This window comes from Hypomesus nipponensis, chromosome 23, assembly GCF_054491055.1.
Source record: "Hypomesus nipponensis isolate SF chromosome 23, ASM5449105v1, whole genome shotgun sequence".
NCBI lineage: Eukaryota > Metazoa > Chordata > Actinopteri > Osmeriformes > Osmeridae > Hypomesus > Hypomesus nipponensis.
In genome coordinates, this window is record NC_140383.1 from 20,304,281 (window position 1) to 20,320,102 (window position 15,822).

The following is a 15,822-nucleotide window of genomic DNA, read 5'->3' on the forward strand; positions in this document are numbered from 1 at the left end:
TGACCTGAATGACTCGAGGTTTCCCTCGCCGGGTCATGTGGTGTCAGGACAAATTCGTAGAAATGTTACCGTGTTGCTAAGTTGTTTTGACCTGCAGCACGAGTTCACCTCCGTTTTTGATAACAGACATGGAGAAAAGCCTTTCTCTCCAGACAGCTGTTAGTTTTCACACCCTAGTCAGAGCTCTTGGTGCTCTTGGTGTGTCTGTGTTTGAGTTGGGGGGGGGGGGGGGCAGGTGCTGCATCCATGTGGATCAGACAAAGTAAGTTGAACAACAAGATACAACAAGATAGACAGGCAGCCAGGCAGGCTGCAGACAGGGCCAACCTGTTCCTGTCAGGAGGCAGCAAGCTACATCAGAGAAAGGTCAGAAGGTGATGGGGGGGGGGTGAAGGGTCATGACGGTCACCAGGGAGACGAAAACAAGGAGGGCCGACAGAGGACAGCTGACAGGAAAGGAGTGACAGAGTTTGATGAGGACCAGTAGGGGGGGGGGGGGGGGGGGGGGGCGGAGGGCTTAAGTTTTGCCAGAATGAAGGTCTGTTAGGATCTTTTTAAGCTCCATGGTATATTGTATGGACTACACTGACCGGCTGGTGGACTTATAGCGTGTGTTTACCTGCGGGGCTTCTCCGATGTGGAGGTGGGATTTCTGTTTGGCTCCACACAGCTGTCTGAGGTGCAGGATCACCAGCTCGTTCTCCTCCTGGTCCGACGCTGGCTTCATCCTCTAGAATGTTCCACACACACAAGTCGGATTCAGAGGGTATTTCGGTCAATTTTCCGGGCCCAAGACCAAGTAATTGTTAAGAAAACCGCGCTCGTTTGGACTTGGCCTGATGTTCCGTCCTCACCTGAACTCTTTCAAATGCGTCCACTTGCTCGTTGTCAGTCAGCTGGGAGAGATATTTCTGGATGGCTAGCTTAGCCCTGGGAGGGTAGAGGCCTATATACACACAGACAGTGATATCATATCAGACCACAACACGATAGACTGATATCACCAATTTCACACAGGGTTCCTAGGTTATAAACGATGTGTGTGTATCAGGTGGAGTAGATAAGGCTGACCCCACAGGATCGATTTTTTCCTGTCATTTGCATCAGGCGCAGAGGAATATGCGAGTGTGGGCGGACTGACACTGATACTGTCGCACAGTGCAAGTCCCATTGTTTTACCGGGTCCTGATGTGCAGTACAGTGAACTGCATAGGTTCAACTCCCTCCTTTGTATGATCGCGATCCATTCGTACCATCGGCTGAGCTAGCGAAAGTGAGACGGTCAGTTGCGTGAGCGAGTCAGGAGGACCAGAGATCAAATACCGGGGAGAACGACACAACGGCTCCAGACAACCGTAAAACCATTGTCCTGTACACACAAACACACGCACACACGTAGCGGTCCACGAAGGCAGTATACCTTCGATGCGCTCGCAGAGCTTATGCAGGTCGTGCATGGGGCAGGCCTCGCACAGCTGGACCTGGGTCTTGCTGCTCTGCAGGGTGGCAGCGGTGGAGAAGGCCTGCTTCAGGGTCAGCATCACCTCGTCCACCTGACACGCACACACACACACGCGCACACCGTTTAATAACTCATTCGATCGGGATCTCCGAATAGGTCAATCCCGCGGACACGCAAACACAGTTGACGGCAATTAGCGGCAATTCCCTCACCAGGGATTCGCTGGCACACTGGAAGACGTAGCAGCAGTACTGACTGGGCCCCGGCTCCGCCACGTCTCGGCAGATGAACCCAAAGTGGTCCGTCTGCCTGATGCCCTGTACGGTGCGGAGGACAACACAAGCAGGAAGTGAGGTCGTTGAGAAAGGGAGCGCCGGCACCCGAACGCGTCATTGAGATCGATTGCTGCATCTCAAGTGCCGAGCTGAAATGGGATGACTCCAAGGCTGCTTTTTGAATCACGATCCGTGAACCAGGTTTATTTCACCTTCACACACCCAATTCGGTCCCGTAACCCGAGTTGACATGCACGGAACACACGTAACAAAACAACACATCTGATGATAAAATGCCTTGGCAATCCGCTGTAAGGTTAAGTAAGAGTAACAGTAGAGCAAACAGTATGTAAACAATAACTATCAGGGTGATAAAGGGGCTCTCAGGATAAAAGTTGCGTGTACGTGTGTCGTGCTGTGCTGGGAATGCGTGGGGGGAGCGGTGTGGGGGGAGCGGTGTGGGGGGAGCGGTGTGGGGGGAGCGGTGTGGGGGGAGCGGTGTGGGGGGAGCGGTGTGGGGGGAGGTCCTGGAGGAGGAACGACAAGAAGAGGGAGAAAGGGGAGAGTCGTGTGAGCACAGCGTCTCTGCAGAGCTCGGTACGGACCTGGGAGCAGGACGAGATGTCTTTGAAGTTCTTCTCCAGCACCACCGTCTTGGTGTCGGGACTAATGAGGTTGACCTCGAAACGACCCACCTTCAAACACATGCCCGTACACACACACAGACACACACACACACAGAAACACACACACAAGTCCATGAGGGATCTGACCTTCGTATGTTGTTTACCAATGCTGCTTTTCTTTTTTCTTTCAGGAAACAATTTCCTCACGACATAGCCTGTAGATATGTTTGCCACACACACACACTGTTAAAGTCAATCATCTGCAGAAACTGACTACTAAATGATGGTTTTGTACTGAGCGCTTTGCTGCAGTGGGCTGAATTAGCACCAAGAGGGACGGAGAAGAGTGTGACAAGAGGCAGCTGTAGGGAACAGGAAGTCCCTGGAGTCAGCCCCTGACCCCGGCCCTAACCCCGACCTCGGCAAGGCCCTCAAGTGGATCCGTGAAGGCGGAGTCTGATGCCGTTCTCGTGACAGGCATTCTGAATCAACACTAATTTGCAATGACATCGACATGACATAATATCATGAACAGGGCAGCAACATGACATTGCGGCTCGGGGAATGCCCAGGGCGCCCCCACTCTGCCCCAATGGTTGTGAGGGCCCCCTGGCAGCGATGCAGTCACTGCTACTGCAGCAGGAGTTATGGGCGCTCTAAATGAGGTGGTTAGAGGGGCCCGGCTGAGGAGCCTGCAGTCAGTGCCTAAAGCATTAAAGTGATTTGCGCTACCTAGCACCAGGGACTAAATGTAGTAAAGGATTGGATGACAGAGGCGAGGCAGTAAAGCATGTGTTATCTTGAGAACTGTGGGCCAGTTATCAGAAAGAGGCCTGTTGCAGCGGTGTTAATGAAACACCGACTGTAGCCCATGTTACACAGACGTGTTGATTTTAAATGTAAAATTGGCCGTAAAATATTGTGCTTCGAAACGATCTTAAAAATTGTGGAGTTAGTACCGAAGTGTGAATGAGATAATTCCCTATTCTATGAAAACAGACTCTCTAAAACGCTTATAAATGGGGGGTTATGCACATTTGTATTTTACGGCGGCCGACATGTGCAAACGCGCTGCACATTAAGAAAACATCTTCATGAATTAGACAACACATTGGCAGCATTCAGCAAACGCGCTGCAAATACACACAACACAACCAAATACACACAACACAACCAAATACATAAACGCGTTGCAAAAACGAAAGCACGCAAACCAAAAACGCTGCATCCAGTTTCACAACGGAAGTTTACTAGGCCTCTAGGAGGAGCGCTAATTTGCAGCGCGTTTGCACATGTCGGCCACCGTAGTATTTCCTACTCTACAACCAATCAGCACCTGGAATAGCATGGTGCGGTTCTTGTCGGCATTAGACGGCTGGACATGATTGGGTGCGGAGGCGTGTCTGCGCCGTGTGGGCGGGGCCTTCAAGGCGCCTTCCCGTGGCCTTCTTTGCAGGCTCCCCGCCAGACTGCTGCAGCGCGTTCTGAACTCCTGCTGCTCCCCGAACCCAGAGTCCTCCAGGATGCATTCTGGGACGGTCCCTCTAAGACTGCCCAGGCTGGGGCTGTTGGACAGGACCTTAGCTGGAGGGTTGGGGGGTAAAGCACACAAGCAGAATGGGCGACCTGTAGCAACAACCAGCTAATAAAAATGTTATATACACACACACACACACACACCTCCTGCGCTTGTCGACCACATGCATCCCCGGACCCAGGACTGAAGAAGCCCAACTGACCTCCCACGCCACCTCCGTTGGTCAGCTCCTCCCCTGCCAGGTCGTCCAGGTCCTCCGGCCCCTCGGACAGGGGCGAGGACAGCAGGTCCCCCTCCCCGCCTAGGGTGAACTCCAAGGGGGCGCCCTCTCTCTCCGTGGACCCCCGCTGGCCGTTGAGCAGACGTTTGCGCTCCACCTCGTGCTGGTGGAACTTGTCGATGCAGTCATCGATGAGGGTGGCAGGGGCCTTCTTGTGGGCCACCGTCACCTAGGCAGACGGATCGATTGATTGGTTGGCCGATCATTTCGCGGGTGGTCACTTTAGATATGAACTTAATCAGACAAGCAATCGACAACATGACTTTTAAAGAGGAAAGGTGTCACTCAGCAGTAAACCCCGCCAACCCGTTTTGTTCGAGAAAACTAAGAGAAGATTCCAGGAAAATCACAAAAACGTAGCCCAACTAATATATTTTAGTGGACTTATGAACTAAGTGCATGTTTGTATTTTGTTCCGTTTTGATGCACGATGAAACCCTTTCCTGTTTTCGACGTCACGTTACCTGGTAGTGTTGTGTGTGTTTTGTGCGTAGATGCTTCACGCAAGATGTGTCACGCCGCGTCACTCTACTACCTTTCCGCAGTAGAGCACCTCGTACTTCTGGGAGTTGTAGAAGGCCTCGTCGGCCTCCTGCCTGGGCTTGGACTCATCCTTCAGGGACGACTTGGACACCTGGCGGACGCTGCTGATCACCTCCGGCACCTGGGAGAGGGACGGACAACAACAGGAGAGGTACGAGAGATTTACAGGAATTCCGTCTCGTCGAACACATTCGAGTCATTAAACGTATATGATGGAAGCACTGGAAGGAGAAGAAAATCCACGTGCGAGTGTAGCAAGTAGCTCGGCAGAAATTCCAAGTCAAAGAAAATAAAGTGTATTTACATTTTCGGACCAAAACAAATGACCTAAAGAAAGGAGCCTCGCCTGAAGTCACCAAGGGCCAGGATGTGTCTTTAGAGGAGGTAAAAGCTGTTCCTGTTAACTGATATAGCACAAGGTCGTACAAACAAAACACGGCAAAAAAACAAAAAAACAATGATAGGGCCTCCAATAACAACGTCTGTCTTGCTGGGACGAGACCAAACATTGTGCTGGTGACAGAGCCAGTCAGGACAGGAGACATGAAAGCGCTCACAGGCAAACAGAAGAGATCCAACCTGAACAGGCCAAAGAGAAAACCATGGCTCCCCTGAGCTGCAGGGCACACACGGCTGACTGGAACACATGCAGCATGGAGGGGCAACAGCCTTCCTCCTCATCCTCTTCCACGAGGCTCCTTGAGAATGGAGGGGGTAGCCTTGAAGGAAAGTACACACCTAAACTTCCATTATTTTGATACGATCTGGTTTAGGGAGGGACAGAGGTGGAGGGAGAACAAAAGAAATAGAAAAATAAATAAAAGACTTGACTCCACAAGTTGTGGCAGACTACAGTCCTAAATCTGGCACTACATTCTATCCTGGGCGGTTAGGGGAGATTGTACCTCTACTCCATCATGTACGTGACCCCCCCCCCCCCCCCCCCCCGACATTTTTACTGCTCTGCCAGGAGAAAGGACTGGTGTGAAAGAGGCTCACGATCAATACTGCACTGGGCCATAAATCTGGCCCACACAACAGCTACTGAGGCAAAGGCCACCGCTGAATGCCAGATCCTTTAGAAAGCGAGAGTGCCTTTAGAAGCAGAGCCAATGTCGCCGTGCGACCTGGTTGGGCAGCAATGCTCAAAAGTAAAACAAACAAAAGCAGTCCACTCCTCACACCCTCCTCTCACCTTAGCCCTGAGATAAGAGCTGGAGGTGGCCTAATGTTGGGCAAATATGCTTTGGGGGGTATTATGCAATGCTAACAGGCATGGCTCAGTTCTTCCCATGGAAAGGGGTAGGCAACCGCATGAGAGGGGGACAGATCAAATATTACCCCTGAGCTCTTTAATATTGTAGCTGTGGTGCAGAGACCAACGCACTGACCGGCCCCAGTACTGAAGCACTCCGAACTGAAGACAGAGGCTTTCATTGAGTTTAAGAGAGGGGGAGGCATCTGTGTGCATGCACACACACACAGACAGGCACGCACACAGACACACAGGGGTGTGGCTGCCTGTTCATAACTGTCACTGGCTTATTTCCCAGGAACAACTCAAGAAGAAATCTCAGGGGAAAGAAGTAACGCACAAAGTGCAAAAGCAAAGCTCTCCAAATAATCACATCTTGCTAAACAAATTTGGTCAAAGCGGGGCATAAACAGACGACCATTGAGAGCGTGTTTGTCGACAATTAAAGACGGTCCAGCAAGTACAGCTCCTGGAATCCAATCCACATTGTTGCTTCAAGGTAACTACACTCAAGCTGCCGTGAAAAGCACCCCGTCAAAGAACTGCAATCTGACTTGGTCTTGATTGGTCTAGCGCCACCAACGCCATCGATGCTCACACACATGACACACAGCGTCTGATTAACAATTAAACACCTCATCGATTATTCATCTGTAAGATTATGCCAGAAGCCACCATTGGATCCAATTAATTATTTGCAGTAAAAACCCCAACAGAGGACTGGAGAAGAGGGCGGGGTTAAGGGGCCATAACCGCACTGGGGTAAGGGCCTGGGGTACAGGACAGGTAAGGGGACCAGAGGAGAAGACTGTGGAAAACTAAATGAATTGCTGGCAACAATCCAACCATGTGCCCTGCCTGCCCAGCTCATTTTGACCCCTAACAATCATTCGCCTCTAGTTTCTGAACTTTTCTTGATCTCCCTTAGATTCTCTTTATCTGCGATTCTTTATCTCTTCCTATTTCCTTCTGTCCCCTAATCAGGCTCGTTCGTCGTGACTGAACACAAGGCACGGGCCAGGAGGACCATTAGCATATCCATGACAACCTCAAACTCCTTGTTGTACTGCATCTGCAAAACTGACCATTGCCATGTTGAATTTGAGATATGGTTTTGTTGAGTAAACACAGCGACTAATGCTGCCAGTATTGTATCCTTCTTTGTTATTTTCTGCACTTTATACACTATCAAATGTCGCTTTGGATAAAAGCAAGACAGATCCACAAAAAGTGACAGTTTCATCAGTAGCTGTTACTGATTACAAGTATTTGGCTAGTGTTGACAATACTACTGCAGTCAATTTAACAACAGCGTCCATTTTCATTGAGGTACTGTAAAGTAGGGATGAGAACGTTCACTTTGGAAAAGGAGGATGAGAAAGTCCAGATCCCGGCTTTTGTAAGGAGTGGTTTGATAGTTCTCAACTTTTGAAGAGAAATCCATTACCATTGGTTAGCCATTGGTTTTTGCATAGAGACTTGTTGTTTTTACTTATCACACAATTCTTCTGTTTATTTAACTCTGGGTGAATAATTGGTCTGTTGCATAACCACCATGCCTATACACCATGTTCAGTCAGACTAACTAAGAACACATGTACAGCAAGATTGTGAAACTATGACAACTTAGTAATATAGCAGCCAAAAGTCTAAGTTAAACTGTTGATACACATTCTATAGGGTCACTTTCAAAGAATTCAAAATATCCACACAACCCATATACTATAGCCACTAAACCAAAAGACAAAAGGTTATGCAGAATTATTTCCGATGCATGCTGCAGAACTGTACTGTGGGTCTCAAACTCGGAACACGCAGACAAAGTGTGCCGGGCAAACCTAACCATTAAGGTGAAGGGTCATTTCAGAGTAGCAGAGGAAACCTTGTACTATTTAGACCTCAAGAAAAACCTATTGTTTACGCACAGCAACTTTAAGACTGCGCTGGCTGTGCTCAACCATTTCATTCAGACCCTCTGGCCCAGTCAGTTACAAGGATGGCACCACCATTTGGGTGCAGAAAGAGGGCAAATATTTGCTCCGGAGTTAAAAAGACGACTTGTGAATTTCCAGTTGCATGTGGAAAAGCACTAGAACGTGGCATTTGCAGGTGCCTTTCACCTGCCCTAGGGCGTGCTAGGACAAGTTATGTCACAGCACACGGCAACACTACGGCTAATTAAAACCCCTTTCCTAAACGGGTGTTCAGATTTGTATGACTGGGCTCATTGAAAATGTGCTGGGAATCATGTCAAATCAACTTTAGGTTGATGGATTGAAGGATAAAAGCGTGTATATTTCCAACTTCCGTTTCAACATGGATCTCACCATGGTTGGTAATGTTTTGGGGCGTGTTTTGCACTTCTTTAAAGACCTTATCCCCACCCCACATTAACTTTTCATACCCCTCTCAATCCACATATATTACTCCCTTTCTTGACGAGGAATGAGGAAATTGAACAGGACGCATCCACCATTTAGAATGTACATAATTATTATTGGCATTCAAATAGTTTAATTCATTTGATTACAGCACGTACACACACAAGAAAATCAGGAAGTATTGCATACAGTAGACAAACAGGCCTTGTCATAGGCAGTTTGGCCATCAGACCCCTTTTCTGTGGCCAATCACACTCCTGCTGTGAGTGAGTGAGTCGAGTGAGGACTGAAGTAAGCTGAACAAAATAAAGCTAATCAGAGGGAGCAGACACACTGGTTGAGAGACAGATAACATCAATTCTAAGCTCACAGCTCAGGCGGAAGTCGAACGCATGACTGCAGGCCGTCTTCATTCACCCGGTGGGCCCAAACAAATTACCTGGTAATAGTTGGCACAAGAGGCAACGGCTGGTGTCTATTTGTGCCTGCTGCCTAGGGGATCGTTCTTACTGCCAGACTGTGGGAATTCAAGATTCCTAACCAGGTGAAGGGTTATGGCAACCCAACGTCAAACAGTGTCATGTAGTGCTCTGTTATTATTGTGCTTTTCAAAGGGGAGTACGCTCCATTATTAGTGGTGAGCACAGCCCCACCCGACACAACACTGCAAAAAGGACCAAACACACTTAGGCTTTGCTTCTTTAAAAACATCAGTTGCATCATTACCACATCAACTGGCATTTGCTGACCTTCAAAGTAAAGAAAAACGTTTTTGCACTTGTAATACAATCGTTCTACTCTCACACATTATACACTTACTCTCCGAGGTTGTGCAATCTTCTTGCATTCTCTGAATCTTCCCTTTAACTGGAGTTCCTCTTTTAAGAATGCATGACAGGCTGAACATCAATGTCTTCACACAAAAGCAATCTGCAGCCTATACTTCAAAATTGCTTCTATTAATAACCCTGGGAGGGCTAGTGTTCTTCTAAATCTAGGTGTCCTATCTCAACACTAGCTTCACACTAATTACCTATTGCATCTTTAACTTTAAATACCAGGCTAGTGGTGTTTTAACTTAAACCATACTGTTTGCAAAGTGGCCAGTTGACTGTTGCCAGTCATCAATTTCAACAGGCCAGCTTTGTCAACCAAGCGGGGCGTGCTTCCAAAACAAACATTATGGAGGTGAATTCCTTTTAGTCCATCTGGCACGTGCTCGAAAGTGGCTGCTCGGCCTGTTTTTCTCGAGTAACCACAATGCCAGCAGCCAAGTTACAGCTCCTGTTGCCTTTTCTGACTGGCGGCTCCTGTGTCCATGCAAGCATCAGTGTCGGGAGGTAGGTGGAGGGAGGGAGGGAGGGAGGGAGGGAGGGAGGGAGGGAGGGAGGGAGGGAGGGAGGGAGGGAGGGAGGGAGGGAGGGAGGGAGGGAGGGAGGGAGGGAGGGAGGGAGGGAGGGAGGGAGGGAGGGAGGGAGGGAGGGAGGGAGGGAGGGAGGGAGGGAGGGAGGGAGGGAGGGAGGGAGGGAGGGAGGGAGGGAGGGAGGGAGGGAGGGAGGGAGGGAGGGAGGGAGGGAGGGAGGGAGGGAGGGAGGGAGGGAGGGAGGGAGGGAGGGAGGGAGGGAGGGAGGGAGGGAGGGAGGGAGGGAGGGAGGGTCTATCCAACACTTCGAAAGTGCATCTGCCTGCCTCTCCCCTCCCTGCCCTCTCTCCACTCCTCTCAGCTTTCAGCAGCAGACAAACAGCCTGGTCTGGCCTTGTACATACCATGGGAAACGTGATACATCCAAAACAGGCTGGTGAGGATCCTCAGGGACCAAGAGCAATACAGTAGCCCCGCATTTTTGTTTATGACCAATAAGCCTATATGTGGATCGACTGACAGCTAGAGAGGGTACAGTTAAAGATGTTACATGGTCAGACACACTTTGTACAGTAATGTGTATACTTTAATGTGTTATGTTCTGTCTGCTATGGCATTGGCACCATGATACTCCGAGTGAGGCCTTGTGTAAACATACCATACCAGACCATATAACAAACATTGCCCACTGTCTAGAATGCAGGCTTTAAGCAGGGATGGTTTGTACTGTACACACGTCCAATCTTTTTCTCATTTGACAAATAGCTACTTGTTATGTGCGTCTCTCCTGACTATGTGATCCCAAGGGAACTATGTTGGCTGATGAGAGTATGATACAGGTTAAGTTGCAACGCTGATTTGTGTTTAAAGAGTCAATCAAAACAGTCTGGCTCTAGCAGGGTGGTTTGACCCAATGTCGGAGAGGGGAGACCCTGATCTGGATTAATTTAACAAATAAATCCAGGTTGCCATCTCTATTCATCCCCACAGTGGCCTAAATACTTAATACCACGTGCAAAACATGTTTTCAACCGGCATTTATGTTGACAATAACTTCATGGCCACCTTAAGGCTTTTCATGTTATTTTGTCATTCTATTGAGTGAGCATAATTGCCTAGTCGCTAAATCACTTGACTGATAGCCTCGGTGTGTTTAAAGGTCTGATATTGATTGTCAGTTGGAAACTATGTTTGCAGACCATGATTTGAGTCATGTGAAACCCTTGTGTTGTTCTTGTGTTTTTTCGGTCTGTCAGCCTACCTGGTTTGGGTCGTACGCCTTAAAGACATGGCAGGCCATCTCGGACTCCGGGTTGTCGGGCTGGCTCCGGATCAAATAGGCGAAGTAGGTGAGGTCATTACTATTGTGAATGAACCTGGAGATGTATTGAGCTTTATGCTCGAAAATGAATACGGATGAGTTGGCGTTGTTTGCTGGAACACAGCGAATGAACGGAGGTATCAGGACCAACTGAACTTCCCTGGCCTGCCCGGGGCCAGACTCATTCTTCTCACTTTTCCTTCGGATTTCGGCCACCAGCCATGGCAGCATTGGCAGGGTAGTCCGCCGGTCCAGGGACGACCAGCCGATGTACAAGAGAGCAAATCTTTTATCGGTCTTGGACAGATTGTCTTTGTCATCTTGACCCTCCATGTCGGTTTAGCAGTGGGTCAGGCTGACAACACTATACTTGCCTATACTGCCTAATAATCAGTAGCATTAAACAATCGACAACAATGTACCGATTTAAATTAAGAATAAATATTCTAATTTAATTCGTATACATACGTTTACAATCGATACCTCATATTTAAAGATATAATAAATCTAAATGTTACTGCAACAAAGGCTCAATGAGCATGTGTCCCTCGTGCATGCTGCTCCTCCAGACTTGCCGTTTGTTTGTTCCCACTCCGAGCCACTCTATCAACTTCTAACTTTAGTCCTGTACGTCCCAATGAAAGTCCAGTCTTTTGTTTTCTTCTTCTCTTAGATTTGTATGTGGTAAGAGCTGCTGGCAAACTAACGCGTAAGTTTGCAAGCTTTCTTAAACGTGGCGTTGGCAGCCTCTATGTAAACACTAGTCGGTCAAAAGATAACATCAGACTTCTTTAACGCGCACTGGCTTTCCCCTAAAACATCGAGATGATACAATTCACAGCAAATTCTCAGTCTGCACCCCTGCGGAGAAGAAATGTGTCCTTTGCATTTAGTTTGAACGTCAATTGTGTGTTAAGAGCACCGTTTGATTGTTCAAGGGTAGCTTGTGGGGTAAGGCTCTCTTCGCTTCCATCCAAACAGCCCCTTGGAGGAGTGGCTGTGCGCGAGAGTACACTCACTCACCCGCCCCCACCGCATGTGCGCGAGAAGTGGGCGTTGCCACAAAGAAACGGGAGGGGACCATGTGCATGTGACAGATGCCAGGTCCCGCCCATTTAGTTACGTCTTACGTTGGGATCATTGGGATTTTAGAGTACACCTTCAGATTCCCCCAATTGTCCAAACTCAGGGGCGGTTTTAGGCACGGGCAGACCGGGCAGCCGCCCGGGGCGGCATTTTTTCATGTCACGTGGGGGGCGCACGAGTATAAAAAAAAAGAAATATCTGCGCGGTTTTGGATTATCGATCATTTAAGTTAGTGGGGAATTGACATATTGGCGCCCCCTTCAGGCAGCTGCAGGCAGCCCTGCTTGCCGTGCATCATTTTCGTTTTCGTTTGTTGCAGCCAGGTTGTACTCGTTCTGGGGGCGCTGTCGGGGGGCGGCTGAAGGGGTAGGGGGCGGCACACGATTTTTTCCCCGGGGGGGGGGGGGGGCGGTGCAAGTGATAAACTTGACCTGGGCGCACAATGTGCCAGAACCGCCACTGTCCAAACTAAAGGGATTTTTCATGTGGATTAAAGTTAACCTAAAAAGAACACGTTCATCACTGCCCAAGGCAACCAGTACAAAATTCTTCTGCCAATACATTCTCTTTCTCAGGCTAGGCATTTCTTCTGTCTGATTTGGCTACTGTGCAGTCCAGTTGGTTTATTATCACCACCCCATTCTATTAAATTACCTGACAATGTCAGCCATAAGCCTTACAGCACAATTGTAGATAAATAGTCCTTTCTAGCTATAAAAAAGTGTCCACCAAACTCAGTGGATATAAGTCCAGAGTTATCCCTCCAATATATAGTACATTAGATGTTACTTTATTGCAAACAAAATACACGTTTCTGGATGTGAGATGGAAGAGCCTCAGTGAGCTCATAACATCATTTATTAAGCTTAGTTATGCTAAGTCCCATGAAGAAGCGTAGAAAAATAATTTTACATATATAATGTCACAGGAAGAGAGAGTAGCACCAAATGTAACAATAGAGAAAAAAACATATTCAAATAAAATAACAACTTTGAATATTTAAATTCAGCTCATAAGTAATTTGGCAAAATAGGTAAACACACAACTATGCGTTCCAACTGCATCACAAGGTTTAACATTTCAGAGTGCAGTTTTGTACAGTATATCCCCAGAATAAGACACAGCAGTGCGAAGCAGAAACAGTTGAGCCTGTGACAGAAACTAGATAGCATATGTTGAGTAGGTTGGTCACCAATGCCTACCCACATAATCTGCTGTTAAATAAGGAACTATTAACACTGAAAATGAAACATTTTGACATACAAACCATTTTTATTTATTAACTAAACAGTTCTACTAGATATTTAATAAAGCCATCTCACATTAATGAGATTTCATGATACATCATGTAAACATAGCCAACATTGTCACAAGGATGAATCCTCAGCATGAGTAAAGAACTGTTTGTCTGTCACACAGTCTCCAGAACAGCAGCCATTTCCTTGAACTGTCTGTAGAAGTTCTGAGACAAAAATGTGGGTTACCAACAATCCAAACAATATGAATATTTTGTTTTACAATAGCATCCTAAATTTAAGGTACACTGAATTCCATCAACAAGGACTAATGGAATGAAAATAATCAACTTATCTATTGTTTTATTGTTATTGTTGCACTATGCCTGGTAAAATACAGACCGTTAATAAAATCTAACGGGTGCCAAAAGGTTGACTTTTTTCTAACTACGCTTTTAATCGTTTAACAGACTGACCTGGAACTGTGGCACTGTCATCTCAAAGGACCTCTGGGTTATCAGTCCTGACGTGTTGGCCAGCTTCAGGAGCAAGGAGACGTAGGGGGAGTTGAGAGAGCGACATGTGTCAGAGCTCACCGCCATCCCTAGCTTCCACTGCATGTCCACAAGCTAGACAGGCCACAAAGGATGACCAATCATCAGTGACTTTCACTCGTGACATCAAAACACTGCAAGGGTTTCTATTACTATTCCATTACCCATGCACCTGTTCCTTAGGGACCCGGACACACATTGACTTGCCAGATAACACATGAAAGCGAGTCACTCAACATTGGGAGATGTATAGTGTATTTGTCTAGGGGGCCCATCCCAGAGGCTGGGGAGACAGACTACCTGTCCAATGCCAAGCGTGGCCTGGGCCTCCTGCTGGGTGTGGACCAGAGCCCCCTGCTCGCTCCAGAGCTGCTGGAGGACCTGCAGGCTGGCTGGGGGCCACCTGCTGCAGCCTTCTCCCAGCCTGGACACCAGAGCAGCACCTGATAGGTTGCTCTTCCCAGCAGACCTGATGCACAGTAAGAAACCAAATTGTAAAGTGTAATGCTGTTTAATGACTGTTGTCAAATGTTAAAGAAAGGCCCACGTATACAGACAATAACACCGTCAAAGTTACCTTTAGGTAATCTACAGACAATAATAAGATAATACTTAGCTATCATTAGCTAATACTAATTTGAAACATGAACTGTTCCTGGTGTTACATCAGAATCAAACTCCTTCAAGGAACAATTTCACACCCGTCTCCCAAAGCATTCCAGAGATCCTAAACATTCTGAGCAGCACAATCTGTAAGCCAAGGGATGTTCTACTCTGACAAGTAGAGTACTCTGTGGGCCAAATGATAACCATACCGGAAAGTTAACAAGAGGAATCTGATGACCTCTTCAAGAGCGTCCCGATCCAGTCGGATTCCTGCATTTTGGAACCTCTGTGCTCATGAAGGTGGAGATAATTTTGGCAGTGAGTCACGTAAATATTACAGGATTTCAGTGAAAGGTAAATAGGGAAATGGGTGACTGACGTCAGAAATCTCTGCGGAGTCCACTCCCCTGGTCTGTCCTTGGAGATGAGTTAGGATCCGCTGACACTGGACAGATTATCAGATTAGCTATCAGAACCACAACAGCAAGTCCTTGAAGGGCAGAATTGGGCACTGCTATAGCTGTTCACTGAAAAATACATGGCTTCCTATAAACTGCTTCAATGTTATACAAGCTATGATCCTCTCAGTAAATGATTGCTTATGCTTTTCATTATGTAGCTGCCAGTATGACCATGATATTTTGTTTTAGACTAGTCTTGTCATTGAGATGTGAGTATGGCAGATGCACTACTGTTGAAGCTCAGCTAATTACTGTAGGGTGTTGTACTTGTCAAAGTATGTGATGGAGAGCAGAAATTGTAACATTAAAATCGATGGTGATGATGCATGCACTTACTGTTTGAGCGAATAGTTCCGGGGGGAGTTTGGCAATGTTTCCCACAATTCTATCCACACCTAAAAAGTAAAAATGCGCTGAGCACTGTATTCTAGATGAAGTCATCATTTTTAGACCATCTAGCTCGTTAACGTTAGGATTTTAGTCTAATCAGTGTTTGGTCGTTGGCATAATACTAGCATTAATCGTAATGCAAGCAAGCTAGCCAGCTAACACGTTAGCGTAGCATGTTTAGTTGATGTATTAGCTACCTTGTGTTAAGTAAATTGTGTGACACCATATACATCATGTGAAAACGTCCATGGTAAAACCTACCAGATGATGGTTCCAGTCCTGGCATCTTTAATTTACCTGGACCTTGTTCAGAACGAGGACATTAGCAAGCTGTTAGTATAGAATCTCTGATATCTTTCTTTGATAGGCAATAGCGCCCTCGCATGGCCGTGCACATTATGTCGTTAAAGGCTATGATCAGATGATTCTTGATGGGACCAGACCGAC

The 15,822-nt window shown here is 47.4% G+C and overlaps 2 protein-coding genes and 1 long non-coding RNA gene across 4 annotated transcripts in view; 1 reads left to right on the top strand and 2 right to left on the bottom strand.

Annotated features, from left to right (window-relative positions):
• Positions 1-12,058, bottom strand: part of tbc1d4 (TBC1 domain family, member 4) — a 29,742-nt gene extending 17,684 nt beyond the window's left edge. The window contains exons 1-9 of one of the 2 annotated variants that reach the window (XM_084688114.1): positions 10,984-12,058; positions 4,716-4,844; positions 4,103-4,349; positions 3,700-3,947; positions 2,343-2,432; positions 1,675-1,779; positions 1,421-1,553; positions 855-946; positions 620-730 (exon numbers count right to left, since the gene is read on the bottom strand). In XM_084688114.1, the coding sequence (XP_084544240.1) occupies positions 620-730; positions 855-946; positions 1,421-1,553; positions 1,675-1,779; positions 2,343-2,432; positions 3,700-3,947; positions 4,103-4,349; positions 4,716-4,844; positions 10,984-11,376 (1,548 nt within the window). In that variant the 5' untranslated portion in view covers positions 11,377-12,058. The remainder of the gene's footprint in view (positions 1-619; positions 731-854; positions 947-1,420; positions 1,554-1,674; positions 1,780-2,342; positions 2,433-3,699; positions 3,948-4,102; positions 4,350-4,715; positions 4,845-10,983) is intronic. The other variant, XM_084688115.1, reaches the window with a different exon arrangement.
• LOC146234519 (uncharacterized) lies at positions 10,079-14,251 on the top strand. The gene is made up of 3 exons (XR_014741543.1): positions 10,079-10,158; positions 10,979-11,071; positions 13,835-14,251. It is a non-coding gene; the product is annotated as an uncharacterized LOC146234519 (long non-coding RNA).
• On the bottom strand, positions 12,941-15,788 carry commd6 (COMM domain containing 6). The gene is made up of 7 exons (XM_084688128.1): positions 15,637-15,788; positions 15,322-15,380; positions 14,904-14,969; positions 14,734-14,810; positions 14,219-14,387; positions 13,841-13,993; positions 12,941-13,591 (listed from the first exon to the last, which is right to left on the bottom strand). The coding sequence occupies exons 1-7, from the start codon at positions 15,659-15,661 to the stop codon at positions 13,541-13,543; spliced, it is 600 nt and encodes a 199-aa protein (XP_084544254.1). The 5' UTR covers positions 15,662-15,788; the 3' UTR covers positions 12,941-13,540.
• Positions 15,789-15,822: the final 34 nt, after the last annotated feature.

Bases quoted from the DNA above. Each gene is read 5' to 3' on its own strand.
- commd6 (XM_084688128.1), bottom strand. From the start codon at position 15,661: ATGCCAGGACTGGAACCATCATCTG. The intron at 14,811-14,903 runs GTCAGTCACCCA...TCATGAGCACAG, and splicing joins ACTCCGCAGAGATTTCTGAC to AGGTTCCAAAATGCAGGAAT. The intron at 13,994-14,218 runs GTAGTCTGTCTC...TGGCCTGTCTAG, and splicing joins CCACGCTTGGCATTGGACAG to CTTGTGGACATGCAGTGGAA.